The sequence below is a fragment of the Delphinus delphis genome, chromosome 10 (genome assembly GCF_949987515.2).
Source record: "Delphinus delphis chromosome 10, mDelDel1.2, whole genome shotgun sequence".
In the NCBI taxonomy this organism is placed as follows: Eukaryota; Metazoa; Chordata; class Mammalia; order Artiodactyla; family Delphinidae; genus Delphinus; species Delphinus delphis.
In genome coordinates this window covers 5247261-5268423 of record NC_082692.2, presented here as the reverse complement: position 1 = coordinate 5268423, position 21163 = coordinate 5247261, and the positions used below count along the sequence as shown (strand labels likewise).

At 45.0% G+C, this 21163-nt stretch overlaps 1 protein-coding gene across 4 annotated transcripts in view; it reads right to left on the bottom strand.

Annotated features, from left to right (window-relative positions):
- Nucleotides 1–21163, bottom strand: part of DSP (desmoplakin) — a 98118-nt gene that overhangs the window by 60953 nt on the left and 16002 nt on the right. Inside the window, exon 1 of one of the 4 annotated variants that reach the window (XM_060023675.1) lies at nucleotides 14725–14765. The exons of 2 other annotated variants lie outside the window; for them this stretch is intronic. In XM_060023675.1, the coding sequence (XP_059879658.1) occupies nucleotides 14725–14750 (26 nt within the window). In that variant the 5' untranslated portion in view covers nucleotides 14751–14765. Of the gene's footprint in view, nucleotides 1–8496; nucleotides 8519–14724; nucleotides 14766–21163 lie in introns of those variants that run through there. One more of the 4 variants, XM_060023678.1, reaches the window with a different exon arrangement.

The following is a 21163-nucleotide window of genomic DNA, read 5'->3' as shown; positions in this document are numbered from 1 at the left end:
ATGTATGTGGTTATAGATGATGCAAAACCATGACGAAACTCTTCACCTCCTCAGGCATGCACGTCCCAGAGACTAGAAACCACTGATCTACGAGTTTGCTGACGCTGAGTTGAGAGTGGGCAGGATGGGTGGCACCTTGTAAAGGGGCATTCGTCCCTTCTGAGTCCGGAATTCTCTTTGGGGCGGAATGTTAATGTAGGGCAGAGCTCTGACATTTCTCTCTCTTCCACACTCAACAAGAATACCAAGTGGGGGCTTGCGGGGTTGGGGGCCGGTGTGTCACCTCACAGATCACACAATATAATTACTACAGGTGTTAATCGCATTTACAGTAGTGGGTTCAGTGCGATGAATTTAAATACAATTGAGTGAGTTCATTTTGCCTGCCTCTTTCCTCTCCGCAGTCCAAGCCTCAGAGGAATCTGAGCTGACAGATACGAGTTCAGTCAAAGTTGGAAGTGAGCCAACGGTCAAGGTCAACCGCTAAGAGGATGTTTGCCACGGGAAGAAGAGAATCACCCTCCACCCCTGTGCCCTTGGGCGAATCTTATATTGTCACTCTTCTTTGTGACATGGCCATGAGCTTGCAGGAAATCATTTGAAGCAAAAAACCGACAACTTATTGCACAGCTCGAAAAGGCTATTCATTGTAAAGTAATTACCCTCCAATAAAGATGTAAAAAAAAAAAAAAAAAGAAAGAAAAGGCTATTCAATATGTTTTTCATACATCTATCAAATACTTCCTTGAAGAAGCCTAGAGATCCTTCTGACATGAGACTTTAAACCTCACAGCAATGCACAGACGTCGGTGGTGACTCTCACTCTTGGCAGTAGAGCTAAAAGGACAGGGGCAGCCTAAATGTCAGTCAGCTGTTACTCCCAGGAAGAGAAGCCCCCCACCATGAAGGACTGCAATGCATTGTTGTTAATTAACTGGCAAAGAGATTGGGTTTAGTTTAAAAAGTGATAATGATTTGGATTCATGACAATCTAACCAATCCAGAGTTTGTCGTGATTTATTCTAGAGAAACATGCACAATACTATTATCTTTATCCCAAAATGCATTTAGAGCTCTTATTATGTACATGGCATAATTAAAAGCAGTAATATTTTATCTTAGGAAATTAGGTGTTTCTTGAACTCTGAAGGTGACATCTATAAATACTCTCTTTGGGCTCCCAAGTCTCCCCGGGTGTGAGGAACAGACCTCCCCCTTGGAAAATTCAGCCTCTAACACAATGCCTGGCCCATAAAAGGGCTCAGGAAATAAAATAATGAATGAGTTAATAAACAAGACGCCTGTGGCTTCAGCAAACAAATGTATAAACACAGACACCCTCATTCAAGGAAAACTCAGGCTCGACCCTCAGGCTGATCATCAAAAAGCCACACAGGTTAATAGCTGGTTTTACTATCGTTTTCCCCTTCCAGGTCTGGATTCCTTAGTCTTTACATCAAAAGCACAAGTAGAAAAGGAATCCTCCAAGGTTGTACATCCCTTTTGTGTGATAAATAGTAAAATCAATTCAGGACTTCTCTGGTGGTGCAGTGGTTAAGAATCTGCCTGCCAATGCAGGGGACACAGGTTCAATCCCTGGTCGGGGAAGATCCCACATGCCGCGGAGCAACTCAGCCCGTGCACCACAACTACTGAGCCTGCACTCTAGAGCCTGCAAGCCACAACTACTGAGCCTACAAGCCACAACTACTGAAGCCCGTGCACCTAGAGCCCATGCTCCGCAACAAGAGAAGCCACCACAATGAGAAGCCCGTGCACCGCAACAAACTAGAGAAAGCCCAGGCACAGCAACAAAGACCCAACGCAGCCAAAAATAAATAAATAAATTTATTTTTAAAAACTGGGGCTACGCTTACTGCAGAGCCCAAACCAATCGGCCAGATAAAAAAAAGTCTAGGCTCTGCAGGTCATACGGTCATCTAGCCTGTATTTTCCTAAATGTTTTCTTCTCTGGTATCATTAAAGACCTTATTCACCTGCTGGTAAACAATGAATACAGATCAGTGGTCATTAATCAAGGTCTTGGGTCACTTAATAGGATGGCTCAGTGGGTGTTTTCTATTGGGCTGAGCGCCTGATGGGTCATCAGGGTGACCAGGTCGAGCACAGCTGCATTCTAACCACGTTCTGTCTCAGAAGGATATGCCCCTCTCGTTCTCTACCCGCACTTATGGCTGAAGAAAGCAAAACACGTGGGAACACAGGGGCCATATCCGTGCCTATTAGGCCTTCAGATTTGCCTGCTGCCCTCCCCCGCCCCATGAGGCCTGCCATCCAGCACCCCTCTTTCACTGGCATCGGTGTCAGGACTGTAAGAGCCATTAGCTCCCAAAGCCTTCACTGCCAGCATCCACCCTTTACCTTGTTCTCCCCAATCCCGAGAATCGGCGGAAGAGACAAGTAATCCCCATTTACGGAAAAAAAAACTCTAAGAGGCTTTTTATTATTTTTCATACTCCCAAGTAAAAGTCTTTGCAGCACTGCATGAAAAAGCAGTGAGATTTTCAAGTTAAATGTATCTGCATTCCACAAGAGCACCCCCAGCTCACAGAGACAGTCCCACCTCTATCCCTAATACGTGTCGGATTCTGCGCAAGATTTCATGAATAAAAAGGAGTTCTGCTGCTTTTACAAGTTTGACAACAGGAGTCCCAGCAGCTCGGGAGTGGCAAGAGTGGCAATGTCCAGCCACTCAGCTCTGCGAAGGCTCTCGCTGTGCTGTCCCCACAAACACCCTGGTGCACTCCACCCCAGCCTCTGCCAAGATACCCAGGAGAGACAGCAGTTCAGCTCAAAAGGCAGTAGAGGGCTTCCCTGGTGGCGCAGTGGTTGAGAGTCCGCCTGCAGATGCAGGGGACGCGGGTTCGTGCCCCGGTCCGGGAGGATCCCACGTGCCGCGGAGCGGCTGGGCCCGTGGGCCATGGCCGCTGAGCCTGTGCGTCCGGAGCCTGTGCTCTGCTGCGGGGGAGGCCACAGCGGTGAGGGGCCCGCGTACCGCAAAAAAAAAAAAAAAAGGCAGTAGAGCTGGCCCTCTGTATCCGTGGTTCCACATCTGCAGATTCAACCAACCGCAGATCAAAAATAAAATTATTCTTTTAATTCAAGAAAGTTCCCCAGAACAAAACTTGAATTTGCCATCCAACAACTATTTACAAAACATTTGCTTTGTATTTACAGCTATTTACATAACATTTACATTGTATTAGGTATTAAAAGTCATCTAGTAGTTAAAAAAAAGTCATCTAGAAATGATTTAAAGTACACGGGGGGATATGCGTAGGTTATATGCAAATACTACACCACTTTACATAAGGGACTTGAGCATCTGTGGGTTTTGGCATCTCCAGCGGTCCTGGAATGAATCTCCCTGATACCGAGCCCAAGGAGAGACCCACCAAATGTCACCCAAATCTGATCCTGCGAACAGTGATGTGAAAAAAATATATATATATGCAGAAAAAAGGAAAAGGGGATGCGAAAGGAAAACGAGCCAAAGTGACCAACCAAGAAATGAAAGAAGACGCACCTGCAGAAATACAGCTGCTAAGGAAAGGCCAGCCTCTGTGGAGCAGGGGAGAAAGAAGCCGAATCTGACCAACGTAAAGGGAGTCTCACCAGCTGTCCTGGTGCCCCCCTTCTTGTACAGTCCAGAGGAATTGTTCTATCAACTATTTTGTAAATGCAAGATTTTAATTGTTCTAGAAATACACTGTTAAGAAGCAGGATACCCACTCTATGCCTTAAAAATTTTTTTATAAGTATAAATACATTTTTTAAGAAGTGAGTTCATCGGCTGGTTGGTTGTTTTCAGTACCACCAAAAATTAATGAAATATCAGTTTAAAGGAGGCTTTGATCATAGGCTGGGGCTGGGGGGAGAGTGTGCTGGCAGTTTTTAATGTAACAAGAAGCATAGCCAGATGGCAACTGGAAGTCATAACCATGCATTTAACTTGTAAACATTTCCTATGACTTACTTTATCTCCTTGTTGTCTTTTGGTAGAATTATGTATAAAACTGTTCCCTGACCCTTGCTCTTCCTAATAGAATTGGGCGCTCTCTGTGACAACTTTGTTCTCAGCCCAGCTTTTCCTAATAATGCTGTTAAAGTGCTGTGAAAAATTGGAAAATTTTGAGCATGTAGTGTATATGATATTAAATGATGACCTAGTAGAATTTTAGTTAACAAGTTATCAATGTTTTAAAATCATGGTCTATATTTTTCCAGCTGTATTGAGATATAACTGAGAATAACACTGTGTGAGTTTAAGGTGTACAATGTGGTGATTTGATACATGCATATGTATCAAAATGATTATCACAGTAGGGTTAGTTAACACCTCTATCACCTCGTATAATTGTGTGTGTGTGTGTGTGTGTGTGTGTGTGTGTGGTAAGAATATTGAAGATCTAGTCTCTTAATAACTTTCAAGTAGATAATACAGTACTGTTAACTATAGTCACTATGCTGTACATTACATCCCCAGAACTTATTCATCTTATAACTGGAGTTTGTACTCTTTTACTAACATCTCCCCATTACCCCCACTCCTTAGCTACTGGTAATCACCTCTCTGCTCTGTTTCTATGTCTGTTTTTTTAAGATTCCACAGATAAGTGAGATGATGCAATATTTGTCTGTCTGACTTATTGCACTTAGCAGAATGCCCTCAAAGTCCTTGCAGAACCTCTTTTTAAGAACAATTTGTCTCCAAATTTTAAGCTGGAAAGTCAATAGAATAACTGGAAAAAAATTATATAGCTTTTAAATTTTTCAATGCTTGCATTAAGAACTATATAGAAATTGATCATCATGCGTATATACTGATCACCAAATGAAAACCAGTAAAACATCAATTAAAGAGGAAGAAAGTCTGAAAACACAAGGCCTGGTAGAAATCAGGTAGAGAGACAGGGGCTCCCGACCCAGAGAGGTTCTGTAACTTGTCTGACATCACAGAGCAAGACATGAGTCATGCCTTCAGGGTCCGACCCGCCCAGCCCAGGGTTGTGTCCATTACCCCACGTGGCTTCCTTGAGGCAACTCATCATCGTACAGTCATGCATGGCTCGCAAAGCCAAAGAGCCAAAAATGGGTTCAAATCTAGATTTTCTCATTTGCTAGGTTGCCGATGGCAGTGATTCCCAACCCACACTGTGTATCAGGTTATCTGAAGGAGCTAGGAAAAAAATACAGTTTCTCGGACTCCTTTTCCAGAGAGTCCGACTCATTCGTTCTCGGGTGGGGCCCAGGCATTTTAATTTTTAGAGAAACATCCTCAGGTGCAGCTGATTAGATGAAAATCAGTGCTCCATGGCTCTGGTTCTCCCCCCTGGGCACCCACTGGAGTCACTCGGGGGAGCTTTAAAAGCGACATGCCTGAGTCCCATCTTCAGAGAGGCTGATTCACCTAGTCTGAGGCTCAGCCTCAGCACAAGAGCAGGTGACTCCATCGTGTAGCCAGGGACGAGAACCAGTGCTCATGGGCTCCTCGAACCAGGAAGCTCTAGTCTAAGTTATCTCACAAGGAAGTTTCAGGGACCTGATCATTGCCATTCCTAAAATTCCAGAGCTGTCAAAGCGCAATAAAGGCTTGCTGATAGACTTGTCTAAGGAGGCTCGATGTTAATGGACAGGTGAGAAGGAAAGGGCAAGCTTAAGAAATAACGAGCGTTTAGTATGAAAAGGTCCCGAGGGTAGATTATGCAGTCAGTCAAGCAAACATTACAACGTTATTTTACAAACGCACAGGTGGCACTTTTGGGGGCAGTAGAGGCTACTCTCCAAAGCCTGGCATCTCCTTATTTCCGAGGATATTTCGAGAGTGGAAATGAGCAAATTCTACCCACCTTAACTAATTCCTATCACAGGCAGAATCACTCTTGACCGAGTCTCATGGCAATCCTGCCACAAGGCTCTGGAGAACAGGATAATTCATTTACCAGATGCTGTGCCCCGTAGGTGAGCAACAAAGGATGCTACAATGAAGGCTATGACCCACCAATGGGAATTCATACCATAGAAGAGCTATTTTCCTGAATGACTAAGAAAACTGATCTCCCCATTAAACGTTATTTAGCAAGAATGATAAGTGAACAAGTAGGCTAGCAAAGCTGTCTAGGCTGCATAAGCCACATCTGGAATAAACATGGTGGGGAAGACATTTATCAGCCTATTAACAGGGCCTATTTTGGCATGGAGGGACTATGGTGATTTTTATTGTCTCCTTTATATTTTTCTATCTTTCCTAAATGTTTTATCAAGTATTACTCTTTTTAAAAAATTATTTATTTTTGGCTGCATCAGGTCTTAGTTGCAGCACGCGCGATCTTTCGTTGTGGCATGCGGGCTTCTCTCTAGTGTGGCACGGTGGCTCTCTAGTTGTGGCGCATGGGCTTAGTTGCCCCATGGCATGTGGGATCCTAGTTGCCTGACCAGGGATTGAACCCGCGTCCCCTGCATTGGAAGGCGGATTCTCAACCACTGCACCACCAGGGAAGTCCCCTAGAGTACGTTCTTATACATTTGTTGAACAAGTGAACTTCCTCTCAAAGAAGAATGGTAGCACTTTATAACGATAACATATGTTTATTTACGTGGAGCCATTTTCAAAGCATGTGAGACTTGCAGCTCCAAATGGGATCCCCAGAACGGCAGAACTGACAGCTCCTGGGAATTTCTTAGAAATTCAGTATCTTAGCCTCCTGCTTCCTCCCTCTGTTCCCTCCCCCTACACACACCCCACTGAATCAGTTTTAATAAAATCCCCAGGCAACTCTCATGCCGTTCAACTTTGAGAAGAATTGGTCTAGAGCATCGTCCCTCAACCTTGGCTGCACTTTAGGAATCAATGGGGACTCCAACATACAGATGCCTGGGTTCCAGCCCCCAAGAGTCTGATTTAATCAGTCTGAGAACCAGAATTCTTAAAAATGCCCCCAGTGTGCAGCCAGGGAGAAGAACCATTTGCTCAGCATCCTAGCTTGAGAGCTTCAAAACTCCTGCAGTATTTTGTAAGCCAGTGTCTCACCTTCACAGTGATTTCTCTCCTCTTTACTACTCAACCTTCCCTTATCGTATTACTTTTCCTCTTCCAAAAAATACCTCCTAGTTTCCTTTGTCAAAAAATTTTGCAGTTTACAGAGGACAAAACCTCACGCTGGTCAAGTAATTTGACCATGCTCATATTTCTGGCAAACCATGAAACAGGGATTCAGACCCATAGGTCTGTCCCCAAGGTGTGTGTGTGTGTGTGAGTGTGTGTGTGAATAGATTAATTATGGTAAAACACAGATATCATAAAATCGTCCACTTTCACCATCCTTAAGTGTCCAGTTCAGCGGCATTAAGTACATTCCCATTGTTGTACAGCCAGCACCACCATCCATCTCCAGACTTTTTCATCTTCCCAAACTGAAGCTCTGTCCCCATTAAACACTAACTCCCCCCCTCCCTCCCCCAGCCCTTCTTCTTTCTGTCTCTGTGAATCTGACCACTCTGGGCACTTCATACAAATGGGATCACGCAGTATTTATCTTTTTGTGGCTGGCTTACTTCACTTAGAAGAATGTTGTCAAGGCCCATCTATGTTGTGGCATGTGTTCGAATCTCCTTCCTTCTCAAGGCCAAATGATATTCCATAGTACGTATAGACCACATTTCATTTATCCATTCACCTAGTGATGGCCGCTTGGGATACATCCGCCTTTTGGCTATTGTGAATGCTGCTGCTGTGAGCATGGGAGTACAAATATCTCTTTGAAATCCTGCTTTCTTTGGGGTATATATCCAGCAATGGGATTGTTGGGTCATACGGTAATTCCATGTTTAAGTTTTTGAGGAACCGCCATCCTGTTTTCCACAGGGGCTGAACCATTTTACACTCCCACTAACAGGGCGCCGGGATTCCAATTATCCACATGTCTGCCAATACTTGTTTTGGGGTTTGGGATTTTTTGATAGCAGCCCTCCTGATGGATGTGAGATGTGTCCCTGAAACCCATACCAAGTCTTTCCCTTCTAGAATTTTTCTTCTTAACTCAGTAGCAGTAGCACACACACAACGGAAAGACCTTGATCACAGTGCAGGAATGCGCGAGGATCCACGCCCATTCCATCCCTCTGCCCTCAGCTTGGTGTCTTTAGGTTGGCAGCGTGGAATCATACAAAGCCTCCGCCTCGCTCTAGCCCCCGACCTCCTTGATGTCAAAGTATGCTTCCCCCTCTTTTCTCTTTTCTACACTCTCAGGATTCTCTGTAAACACTCCGGAAACATTTAGAAAAGAAAACAAATCATGTTTCGGGAGAGATCAGCCTATTTTAACTCCATTCATTTTAATGGGCATGCTCTTTCAGGAAACCTGCTCGGACTTGATCACGGGAGCTTGGTGTAGGCAAATTCTCCGCCCGCCCTTCAGAACCTGGGCAGAGGGTGTGGCTCCCAGGCGGGCGGGAGGGTGACTCACAGCGGCTCACCTCTCAGCGGCGGGGGCTCCACCCTGGGCGTGCCGTGCTGTCCTCCTCCCTGTCTTCCCTCCGTGGGCTTCAGCCTCCCAGGCCTTCCTTGCTTCCAGGCTCCCTGGGAAGCTGGGGCTGGAAAAACATGGTGATGAATCACAGCCCCTCTGACCCCTCCAGGGAAGGCAGCAGCAGCTCCAGAATGACTCGTGGAGAATCAGGACCCAAGCTCCCAGCTCAGAAGCCGTGACAGTTTCAGAGCAAATTATTGTTCAAAGGTCTCCTGACCAGAGCTGCTCGCTCCAGAAGGAGGACCACTGCCAACCTGGACCAGAGCAAGCCAGCTGTAATCAGGACGCCGATGGACTTAATGTGCCCAGCAAGTGCAGTCAATTAGGCTTGGGTGCATGCCGACAAGCTAAAAAGCACCCACAGCTGGTTGTTGGGAACGAAATTGGTGCAGCCGCTGTGGAGAACAGCATGCAGCTTCCTTAAAAAACTAAAAATAGAGTTACCATATGTTCCAGCAATCCTACCCCTGGGCATATATCTGGACAAAATTCAAATTTGAAAAGATACATGCACCCCTATGTTCACAGCACTATTTACAATAGCCAAGACATGGAAGCAACCTAAAAGTCCATCGACAGATGAATGGATAAAGAAGATGTGGCACATGTATACAATGGAATATTACTCAGCCATAAAAAGGATGAAATAATGCCATTTGCAGCAACATGGATGGACCTAGAGATTATCACACTAAGTGAAGTAACTCAAAGACAAATCTCATATATCACTTATATGTCAAATCTAAAAAAGTGATACAAATGAACTTATTTACAAAACAGAAACAGATGCACAGACATAGAAAACAGATTTATGGTTACCGAAGGGGAAAGGCGGAGGGGGGGATAAATTAGGAGTTTGGGATTAACAGATACACACCACTATATAAAATAGGTAAACATTGGGGCTTCCCTGGTGGCGCAGTGGTTGAGAGTCCGCCTGCCGATGCAGGGGACGGGTTCGTGCCCCGGTCCGAGAGGATCCCACATGCCGCGGAGCGGCTGGGCCCGTGAGCCATGGCCGCTGAGCCTGCGCGTCCAGAGCCTGTGCTCCGCAACGGGAGAGGCCACAACAGTGAGAGGCCCGCGTACCGCAAAAAAAAAAAAAAAAAAAAAAAAAAAAAGATAAATAAGAACTTACTGTGTAGTACAGTATCTTGTAGTAACCTATAATGGAAAAGAATCTGAAAAGAATATATATATATGTAAAACTAAATCACTTTGCTGGACACCTGAAACTAACACAACATTGTAAATCAATTACTTCAATAGAAAAAATTAAAAAATAAAAAATAATCACCCAGTGTTGGAATCATAGACTTGTAGCATTTTAGGGCTGAAGGGGATTTTTCAATCTATAACATCAAGGAATTTCAGGATAAAAATAATGTGCAGTATTGATCTTACCCAGAGTCGCGAGGGAACTGGCTTACACTGTCTCGTCAGAACCAACTGTTAAATTTTCAGGAAATGTGTGAACCAGTTAATTTCAAGTTGGTAGCTTGAAACGGGCCTTTGGTGGGATCCTCACACCACAGAAATTGACAAACACTCCAAATCAGGGCTTCCCTCTCTCCCCCTCCTCCACCAAGAACTGGGTGTTTAGAAATTTACTAGAACATCATTGATCTTACACAAGCCTTTTATTTATAGATAAGAAAACTGAGCCCCAGAGAGAGGAAATGACTCATCTAGGGTCACACTATAAATTAGTGTCAGAATTCAGAATCCAAATCCTTTCTGTCCTGGTCCAGTGAATGGCTACCTAAAGCACAGCCCTGTTACCCACAGCCCAGAGTCCTGCCAAAAAATAAAGCCATGTTAGAGGGTGTAATTGCAGAAAAAACAGGGAGTGAGAGGTGAATAGCTATCTTGAAAACAGGTTCTCAGGGGAAGAGGTTGCTCACTATGAGGCCCACCCTGGGATTTGCTCTAGTAGTTTAAGCTGAGGGATGAGCACTGTTTTTGTCATATTTGTGTGGAATGCAACAGGAAGACTTGGACACAACGGTGTATTTGTGATACCGTCAACAAGAAGAGGCTTGGTTGCCCTTGAAAAAAAAAGAGGAGGGAATTCCCTGGCGGTCCAGTGGTTAGGACTCTGTGCTTTCACTGCCGAGGGCCTGGGTTCAATCCCATGTCAGGATACTAAGATCCCGCAAGCTGCTCAGTGCGGCCAAAAAAAAAAAAATTAAGTTAAATTTTAAAAAAAGAAAAAGAAAAAAAGGTGGCATGTTTGGAAAACTTGGGATAAACAGATTGACCACAAGTAAGAAGAAACTAAGATTCGTAGCCTGAAAATCCATCATTTTGGCTGCATTACCAGACTTGCTCTACTGTTTCCTGTGACGCACGTGGCTCCCAAACAAAAGCAAACGGACTTTGATGCTCACAACTTTATCCACAGTGTGACTTTCCTGTCCTTTCACAGCTGAACTCAGAGCCCTGGTTTAGGACTTTTATGGGCAAAAGGAGAGAACACATGCCATAAGCCAGAAGAGCTGGCAGGGGAAGGACAGATGCAGGAGGTGTAAACCCAGACTGGGGGGAATATTCCAATTGGGTCTCAAGAGCTGGGCTCAGAAAGGTGCTCAGAAAGGCCCAGCACCCCCCGCTGCAGAGGGCAGGGAGCCTGGGAGAAACAGAGAGGCCTCTGCTTTTTCCTGGTTTAATCACCCACCAGTGACAGCAGAGCAGGGACTGGGCAGCCCCACTGCACAGGATGAGGAAAAGAGGAAACAGTATACTTCCAAAGCAGGAGGGAAGAGGCGAACATCTCTAAGGGGCTGTGGATTCCTTTCCCTCCACGCTCCCTCTGTAACCCCTTGTGGTTGCTCTGGTCAACCCAGCCTCACTACTGATATGCTCTTCCAAAAATCACTGCTGCTGCCTCATCATTTTCCAGAGGCTCCTCCGTCCCGGCTCCCGGGGCCACCGTCGTGCTCACTCCCTCTGACTCTGACAGCAATGCCCTCCGCTCTCACACATCCCCCCCACCCCACCCTTCATCGCTCTGCCTACGTGAGGCTGCACAGCTGTCACCTCTTTAACCTATGATTGTCCTCTCAGCCCTGAGGATAGCCACAGTCTCACCTGAAGAGTGACATGACTCCTGGTGTCACTGGTGGCAGGACAAGAGGTCCCTCACAATGGGCAAAGGAAAAGAGAACTCAGGTCCTGGGTGGGCAGCCCTCCTGCCCAGACTCCAGATGCCGGCTGTAGAGTCAGGGATGCCTGTGTGAGGGGTGCAGACGGGAGCCAGTCACGTGGAAATATCCAGTCCTTGGAAGGAGGATGCCCGGCAAGGACCCCCTTTGAGGCTGGGCTGTGGAGAACCCTGCTCTCTGGGATGAAACCCAGGAAGCTGGCTGTGCTGGACTAGAACCATATACCTTGCAAATCTGATATTCACTGTATCGTTTCTGTTCTCTGTTTAGTACTTGGAAAAGTCTTTTTTTAATTTAAGTTTCAGTATGTCACAGCAGTAGTAAGAAGAAAAAGGGAAAGGGTTGTATCTACTCTTTGGCCAAAATATGACAGAAGTGGCAGCGTGCTACATCATCGAGGCTCTGGGTGTTGAAGCAATTTTTTATTTCTGTCACCTCCTCTTTGAAATGCCTCTTCCAGACTTCCGAGCCTCTCACCCGCCCTAATTCTCCTGCACCTGCCTTTGGGGTCACCTTTCCCCCTTCTCCTCCTCCCCTAAGGGGGCTCTTTCCCAAAGGGATGCTCTGTGCCCTTCTGCCTGCCTCTTCACTCTGCCCTCACAAGGTCATCTGCTGTCAAGACTTCAGCTGCGACCTCCATGAGGATGATCCCAAACGTTTATCTCTAGCCTTGACCTTTCTCCAGACCAATTTCAACCTTCTCCTGGGCCACACTGCCTGGACAGGTGATTGCTGTCATAAACCAACATTTCCAAAACGGAATTTCTTTCTTTCAACCCAAGCCCCCGAATTTCAGAATGACCTTGGACAACCTCTCCATTCTTCAGCCTCACATCTAGTTACCAAAGCCTATCAACTCCATGTCCACTGATCTCTCTACCACGCCCGCCCTCTTCTTTCCAGCACCCGTGTCCCCACCCAACCCAGGCTGCATCACCTCTTCCCTGCACTGCTGCAAAGCCCCCTGACCTGGACTCCCCACTTCCAGGCTCTATAACCACTTGAAATCAACCAGGTCAACCTTGACAGCTTTCCCTTCATCAAGCCCAGGCGAGGATGTCTTCTCCTCTGCCTGAAACACCTTGCTCTGCTTGCGTTCAAGGACACAGATGGTGCCCCTTCCCCAAAGTCTACCACTGCCTCTCCCCAAACACTACCTGCAGTCCTGTTTCTTCTCCCTAGAAAGCTTTTCCTTGCAATGTCACCTGCCCAAAGCTCTTTTCTCCTAATCCAAAATCTGCTTCAAATGACACGGCCCGCTTGGATTCTTCTCTGATACCCTCACCCAGGTTGCCTCACTGTCTTGCCCCAGAGTGCGGCAGGGTTCCGCGTGGTACCCACCACTTTGCCCTGTATCACAGCATCGCCTGTGCTCCCTCTTCCTTTCCCCACCTTAGCGATGCCTCCACCTCTCACTGTCCGAGCCAGAAACTTGGAAATGACTCCACATTCCTCCTTCTCCCTCATTCGACACTCAAGTCCTCTCAAATCTGCGTCTGAAATCTCTCTCAACCTTCCTCGCAGGTGGTAGCTCAGGCCATCCTCATCCCGGGAGCAGGGGCGGGGTTTCCCAAGCAGCAGTGCGATAGGCAGCCCCAGTCTCCACCCTGCTCGCTACCTGTGTGACCTCGGGGAGGTTACTCAGCTTTTAGCTTTTCTGAGCCTCAGTTTCCTCATCTGCAAAAGGGGTTCAAAAAAAACAAACTCTCCAAAATTTTATACACAAACACACACACCGAGAGAAACTAGCAAAAGCCAGACACAAAAGGCCACATGTTGTGTGATTTCATTTACACGAAATATTGATTACAATCAGAACTCTACCCAGTCAATGCGGGTCCTCGGTTTTCTCATCTATAAGATGAGGTTAGATCAACTGACCTCTAAAGTCATATTGAGTTCTGTTTTTTGATTCCTTATTTATAAAAATGACTGTTAGATAGGCTGATGGAAGAGAACCCATATAGCAATCCCCGGGGAGGGTGTGGTGGTCCCTCCATTTCAGCGGCACTGAGATAGAGTGGGGATGACCCTGGAGGTTTGGATTCTTCTGCTGGTTTGAGCATTTACCTTGGGAATGATTTTAGGGTTCATTAAATCCTCCAGGCCTTTGTTTTTATTTATTTATTTACTTATTTATTTGGTTGCACCAGGTCTTCTTAGTTGCAGTAGGTCAGCTCCTTAGTTGCAGCTCGCGGGCTCTTTTAGTTGTGCCTTACCAGCTCCTTAGTTGCAGCACGTGGGCTCCTTAGTTGCAGCAGGTGGACTCCTTAGTTGCGGCTCACCAACAACTTAGTTGTGGCATGCGATCTCTTAGTTGCAGCATGCATGTGGGACCTAGTTCCCTGACCAGGGATCAAACCCAGGCCCCCTGCATTGGGAGCGTGGAGTCTTATCCACTGCGCCACTAGGGAAGTCCCCAGGCCTTTGTTTTTGCATCTCTAAAATCTGGGAGTTCCAGGAGGTGGCTTCTGTGGTCCTTCCCATAGAAAGTGTGAGTTCCAACCCATCTTCACTTTCTGAAGGCAACCTATATTCACTCACGTTATAGATTCTAGGAGTTTTAATAAAATTAATGTCATTAATGTTTTTCTGTTAAAAAGACCGAGGGAAGGGCTTCCCTGGTGGCGCAGTGGTTGAGAGTCCGCCTGCTGATGCAGGGGACACGGGTTCGTGCCCCAGTCCGGGAAGATCCCACATGCCACGGAGCAGCTGGGCCCGTGAGCCATGGCCTGGAGCCTGTGCGTCCGGAGCCTGTGCTCCACAATGGGAGAGGCCACAACAGTGAGAGGCCCGCGTACCGCAAAAAAAAAAAAAAAAAAAGACTGAGGGAAGTACATGGAATAATAATACACTGTATGTGTTAAAAAGAATGCAGTAGATTTATAAATACTGATGTGGAAGATGTCCCATGAGTACTGCTAAGTTAAATAAACTGAGTTTCAAAACCATTTGTATAGTACAATATCATTTTTTACAAGCAAACAATGTGTGCGCATGCCTGTACATACCCAGATCTTCTCTCAGTCTTTCCCATCTCACTGTGCACCACAGTCCACTCAGCTGCTCAAGGCAAAAGACACAAGGATCAGTCATCCTGGTTCCTTCTTTTCCTTCACACCTTACCTCCCTCTCTTCACAGGACACAGGGGAGAAGCCACATGGATATCGCTCTTGAAAAGTCTTATGGGGCTTCCCTGGTGGCGCAGTGGTTAAGAATCTGCCTGTCAATGCAGGGAACATGGGTTCAAGCCCTGGTGGGGGAGGATCCCACATGCCGCGGAGCAACTAGGCCCGTGTGCCACAACTACTGAGCCTGTGCTCTAGAGCCCACGAGCTACAACTACTGAGTCCGTGAGCCACAACTACTGAAGCCCACGTGCCTAGAGCCCATGCTCTACAACAAGAGAAGCCACTGCAATGAGAAGCCTGCGCACCGCATCAAAGAGCAGCCCCCGCTCGCCACAATTAAAGAAAGCCCGTGCGCAGCAAGGAAGACCCAAAGCAGCCAAAGATACATAAATAAAATAAATAAATTTATTTTTTAAAAAAGTCTTATGATCTGGGGAAACAAGACGATGCACAAAAGCAGATTACTGAATAATTGGCCTAGACGTCATAATTGGAAGAGAGAGAATCCTGATGGCTGGATGGTCAGAGAAGAGGCACGAAAGGCTGAGTGGGTCAGGCTGGAGGAGCAGACGCATGAGGGAATCGGGGGGAGTGAGCGTGTGAGGGGAGGTGGCTGCCATTGACCGAGGCCTGGCACAGGTGCCTGTGTTAGTCCACGGGGGCTGCCGTAACAAAGTACCTCAGACTTGGTGGCTTTAACAATAGGAAAGTATTTTCTCACAGTTCCGGGGGCTGGAAGTCCAAGATCAAGGTGTGAGCAGGGCTGGTTTCCCCTGAGGCTTCTTCCCTCTGTGTGTGTCTGTGTCCTGACCTCACTTCCTCTTCTTCTACAGACACCAGTCTTATTGGATTAGAGTCTCTCCTACTGACCTCGTTTTAACTTACTTACCTCTCTAAAGACCCTAATTCCAAATACAGTCACATTCTGAGGTCCTGGGGGTTAAGACTTTACTATATGAATTTTGAAGGGATACAGTTCAGCCCACCACGCTGCCTACACCTGAAGCATAATAAATGGTGAGAAAATGGTTGAAAAACTGAATGAGTGAAGCAAATTGTGTTTGCTTTGTTTGTGGAAACGGTGGGAAGTTAGTGGGACACTTACAGTAGGAAAGATCATGGAGGGCCTTGAGCACTGGAGCGAGAAGTCCAGCTCAAGCTCTAAGACACTGGAGCAAAGGAATGCCTGGTGGTTGATACTGTTGCGGGCACATTAGAAGGCGCTGGTTTGCCTTGTGGGTTGGAGCAGAGGTGAGGCTGGAGGCAGGGAGGTCAGATGAGAGGCTAATTCAGTCATTCCACGTGTGGGGTCACAAGGGCCTTGACCAAGGTGGTGGCCACAGAATAAAAGCTGGAGACGGATGGGTGTGCCTGGTGGTTGTTCCAAGCACCTGCACCAGCTGATGCAACTGTGAGGACCACATTCCACCTTCACCTTGAGAACAATGAGTCCTCTAGAAACTGGAAGGACAGCGGTTACCAAAGCCATGTAAGGTGAGCTCATAAGTCTGGAGACACCAATGATTCCAGATAATTCCTTTTGATTCAAGGCTCACTCAATTTGTTTGGCCCCACCCTGGCTCTGCAGCTGGGTGCTCTCTCCTCTACAGGATGGGTGGGTTACACTAGAACAGATTCTTCTTGATTCACAGAGGCATTAAACTCACTTCCACTGTGTCTTGGATTTTGTTGTCATCTCCCTGCATCACATCACTTACACCTACCAGGCTGTCCTCTCTCCTCTTCCCTATTTCTGAAAATCCTCTCCATCTTTGAAGTCCCAGTTTATACACAGTCTTGTCCACACAGCCCTTCATGATTATTACTGTTCAGGTGGCACTCTCCCTTGGCTGAATCCTAATCACACATACTTGTACCATAAAATCCACCAGGATATTAAATAATGTATTATGACAATGCTCAAGATGTTTGGAACATTCATGCAAACTCCCCCAGGAGATTCTAAACTCCTTGAGGTTGCAAATTGGGGACTTCTTACGTATTTATTACCTGCCAGATCCAGTACATACTAGGTGCTCAAGAAATTAATGCTGAGACAGTAGCCAACACCCCAGAAGTCCATGGAGGTTTTTCCCTTGGCCCAGGAAGTGGGGTTAGTAACAAAAGTAGTAGAGATAAAATTTAAGCATATTATTTCAATCCACAGAAATAGCCTTTAAGTCACAACTGCACCAGCTCTCCCCTTACTTCCTTAATACAGCTCAAAAAAGCATCAGCCCCAAGGCAGAGGAGTCCTTATACCTCCAAAAGGAGCTTCGTGGGTCGAAACACAAAGCTGACTTATCCTCATGTGCATAATGTTGATAAAAGGGTTGAGCGACTGACTCTTGGCAGTCTGCATCCAAGGAGATGATTAACCTGTCCTTGGAGGCAGGTAGGACCAACGCCTGTGATAAGGATCATACAGAGGGCCTGAGGGGAGCTGGTGCCAGGGCAAACTTTGGGGTGGAACACTGCTGTTTGAATACTACTTATAAGAAGAGGACAAAGGGGAGTTGGCAGGTATTTTTGCAGAAAGGTAAAGGTCGATCCTCAAATGCACATGGAATTGCAAGGGGCCCCAAGTACCCAAAAGAATCTTGAGAAAGAAGAACAAAGTTGGAAGACTCATAATTCCCAATTTCAAAACTTACCACAAAGCTACAGTAATCAAAACAGTGTGGTACTGGCATAAAAATAGACATATAGCCCAATGGGATAGGATAAGAGACTTGAGATAAATTCATGTGTCTGTGGTCAAATAATTTTCAACAAGGGTGCCAAGTCCATTCAATGGGTGAAGTCTTTTTAACAAATGATGCTGGGAAAACTGGATATCCACATGCAAAAGAGTGAAGTCAGTCCCCTATTTTACACCATATACAAAAGTCAAGTCAAATGGATCAATGACCTAAATATCAAATCTAAAACCATAAAACCCTTAGAAGAAAACACAGGGGTAAGTCTTCATGACCTTGGATTTGGCAATGAATTCTTAGATATGACACCAAAAGCACAAGCAACAAAAGAAAAAAAAAAGATAAATCAGACTTCAAAATTAAAAACTTTCATGCACCAAAAGACATTATCAAGAAAATGAAAAGATAACCTGTAGAATGGAAGAAAATATTTGCAGGTCAAATACCTGATAAAGGTTTAATATCCAAAATATATAAAGAACTTCTAACGCCCAACAGCAAGACGACAAATGACAAAACTTAAGAAATGGCCAAAGGATTTAAATAGACATTTCTCCAAAGAAGATATGCAAAGAGCCATCAAGCATATTAAAAAATGTATAATATCATTAGTAATTAAGGAAATGCAAGTCAAAAGCACATTGAGATACCATTTCACACTGATTAGGTGGGCCATTATCAAAAACAAACAAACAAAACCCAGAAAATAATGTGTTGACAAAGATGTGGAGAAACTGGAATGCTAATACATTGCTGGTGAAAATGTAAAATGGTGCAGCCACTTTGGAAAACAGTTTGCTATTTCCTCAAAAAGCTAAACGTAGAATAACCATATCATTCAGCAATTCCACTCCTAGGTATATCCCAAAAGAATTAAAAACAGGTGTTCAAACAGATACTTGTCCACCAACGTTTATTGCAGCATTATTTGCAATAGCCAAAAGGTAGAAACAACCCGTGTCCATCAGCAGATGAATGGATAAACAAAATGTGTTATATATATACTATGAAATATTATTCACCCATAAAAAAGGAATGAAGTTCTGATACAACACGGGTGAACCTTGAAAACATTATGCTAAATGAAATAAGCCAGACACAAAGAGCCGAATACTGTATGATTCCACTTTTATGAAACATCTAAAATAGGCAAATCCATAGACACAGGAAGTGTAATAGAGGTTACTAGGAGCTGGAGGAGGGGTCAATGGAGAGTTTTTTTTTTTTTTTTTTTTTTTTCGGTACGCGGGCCTCTCACTGTTGTGGCCTCTCCCGTTGCGGAGCACAGGCTCCGGATGCGCAGGCTCAGCGGCCATGGCTCACGGGCCCAGCTGCTCCACGGCATGTGGGATCTTCCCAGACCGGGGCACGAACCCGTGTCCCCTGCATAGGCAGACGGACTCGCAACCACTGCGCCACCAGGGAAGCCCAAGAGAGTTATTTCTTAATGCTTACAAAGTTTCTGCTTGGGGTGGTGAAAAAGTCTTGAAAATAGATAGTGATCCTTGTACAACATTGTGAATGTACTTTATGTCACTGACCTGTACACTTAAAATGGTTAAAATGGCAAATTTTCTGTTAAATATATTTTACCGCAATAAATTTTTTTTTATAAAATAAAAGAAGAGTTGGCAGATGTGAGGAGCAGAAGCAAGGTGCAATGTGTACCCGGCACTCTCTGGAATGGGTAGATATTGGGAGAGTATGTGGTAATGGCCAGGCTTTTATTTCAAAGACATTTTGTGTTAGATGCCAAAATCTGCCTAAATACACAAAAATCATAGGCAGAGAAGATTTGTTCCAACAAATTGGGAGAAGCAAGATTCACCCTTGGAGTCAGCAGACTGATCCACAGGCTTTTGGGGCCACCCCAAGATGCTGAGAAAATGATCTCTTAAGTTCACTTTCTATGCCCAAGCTTTATTATTCTGGCGGCACTTACTTCCTTTGCCATGTTAAATTAAAAAAAAAAAAAACTCAGATGACAGATGCTCAAAAGCTTGCTTAGCTAGAAAATGTTTAATCTTCCAGCATCTCTTATGTCAAAAAAAAAATAGGCACTATGGCTTCCATAGCCTTTTAATTTACTTTTCAGGATAAGATATGTCAGTTTCCTATTCAGCAGAATGTTGAATTCTGTTACCTTAAGAGAAAGCCACTTAGAGTCACGTTCCGTCCTCCCCTGACCCCGCAGGACACTGGCTCTCTGGGCACTGCATGTTCTGATCCATCTCTAGAAAAGCATGAGCATTGAGATAATGTGCGTGGCAGTGCTTGGCACACAGAAGATGCTCAAAATACGTTTGTGATATATAGAGAATCCCAGCTCCCTATGAGATGGAGAAAGAAGTACAAAGAGGTGATTGTTAGGAGAAAAGAAAAGGACATCCCTGGGATACTAAAGAAGTTTAAGTTCAGCTTTTAAAGAGGGACATGTTTAAAAGAGAGCACATAGGGTCCTTATGTACTTCAAGCCTCTTTGAATATCTCTGCAACTTCATGTGGATGATTCTAAACCTTCAGTTGGATCAGGAAACTGATTTTCTGGGCTCTCCACTTTTGAATTTAAGAGTGAGCTGCCTGCAAATCAGACATGTCCTCAAATATTTAAACCTCCTAAGTGAAAAGGTCCTCCTGAAAAGCACAGGTAAAGAAGTGTGACTGTAACAACATTTCTGCTTAAAAATGAAAAGTGAGCCTTTAAAATAGATACATACTTCTGTATAAGTGACATTTGGTTAGATTTGATATGATGGCTAGTTTGCTCGATTTTCCTTTATTTTGGTTTCTCTGTTCTGCTCAAATTATACTATGCAGATACACCACACAGCTGCCCTAAAGACTAATTGCTAAGAGACAGCTCTTTCAGGGAAGTAGATTCAATTATCATCAAATCTTTAATTACACAGTATATTATATACTTCACATGTATAATTATTTATTTTATGGCATCATGCCATCCTGTAGATAAACAAAGACTGAGAACATCTACTAGCTTTTCTGGGAGTGTCCCTAAAAGTGATTTACTGGGACTTCCCTGGTAGCACCGTGGTTAAGAATGTGCCTGCCAAAGCAGGGGACATGGGTTCGAGCCCTGGTCCGGGAAGATCCCACATGCCGCAGAGCAACTAAGCCCATGCGCCACAACTACTGAAGCCTGCATGACTAGAACCTGCACTCTGCAACAAAGAGAAGCCACTGCAATGAGAAGCCTGCGCACCACAATGAAGAGTAGAGAAACGCCGCAACTAGAGAAAGCCCGTGGGCAGCAATGAAGACCCAATGCAGCCAAAAAAATAAAAATAAAAATAAAATAAAGTGATTTACCACAAAGATACCTACAATAACATGACTAAGTACAAATAAGAATAAAACAATAGGATCGTGGGTAACTTAAACATGACTAGTTAAAATAAAATAAAAGCTAATAACAGAAGAGGCAAAGTAAAATCATAAATATGTAGGCTATAAGGAATTATAGAGTTGCCATAATTAAGCCTCAATTTTTACTTTTTGTTTACTACCAGCCAAACTGAAAAGGAAAATATGGTCAGTTACATAGTCCTTATTCTTAGGAAAAGAAACTTCCTCAAGGGAAGCTTAGCTCTTTGAAAAATTT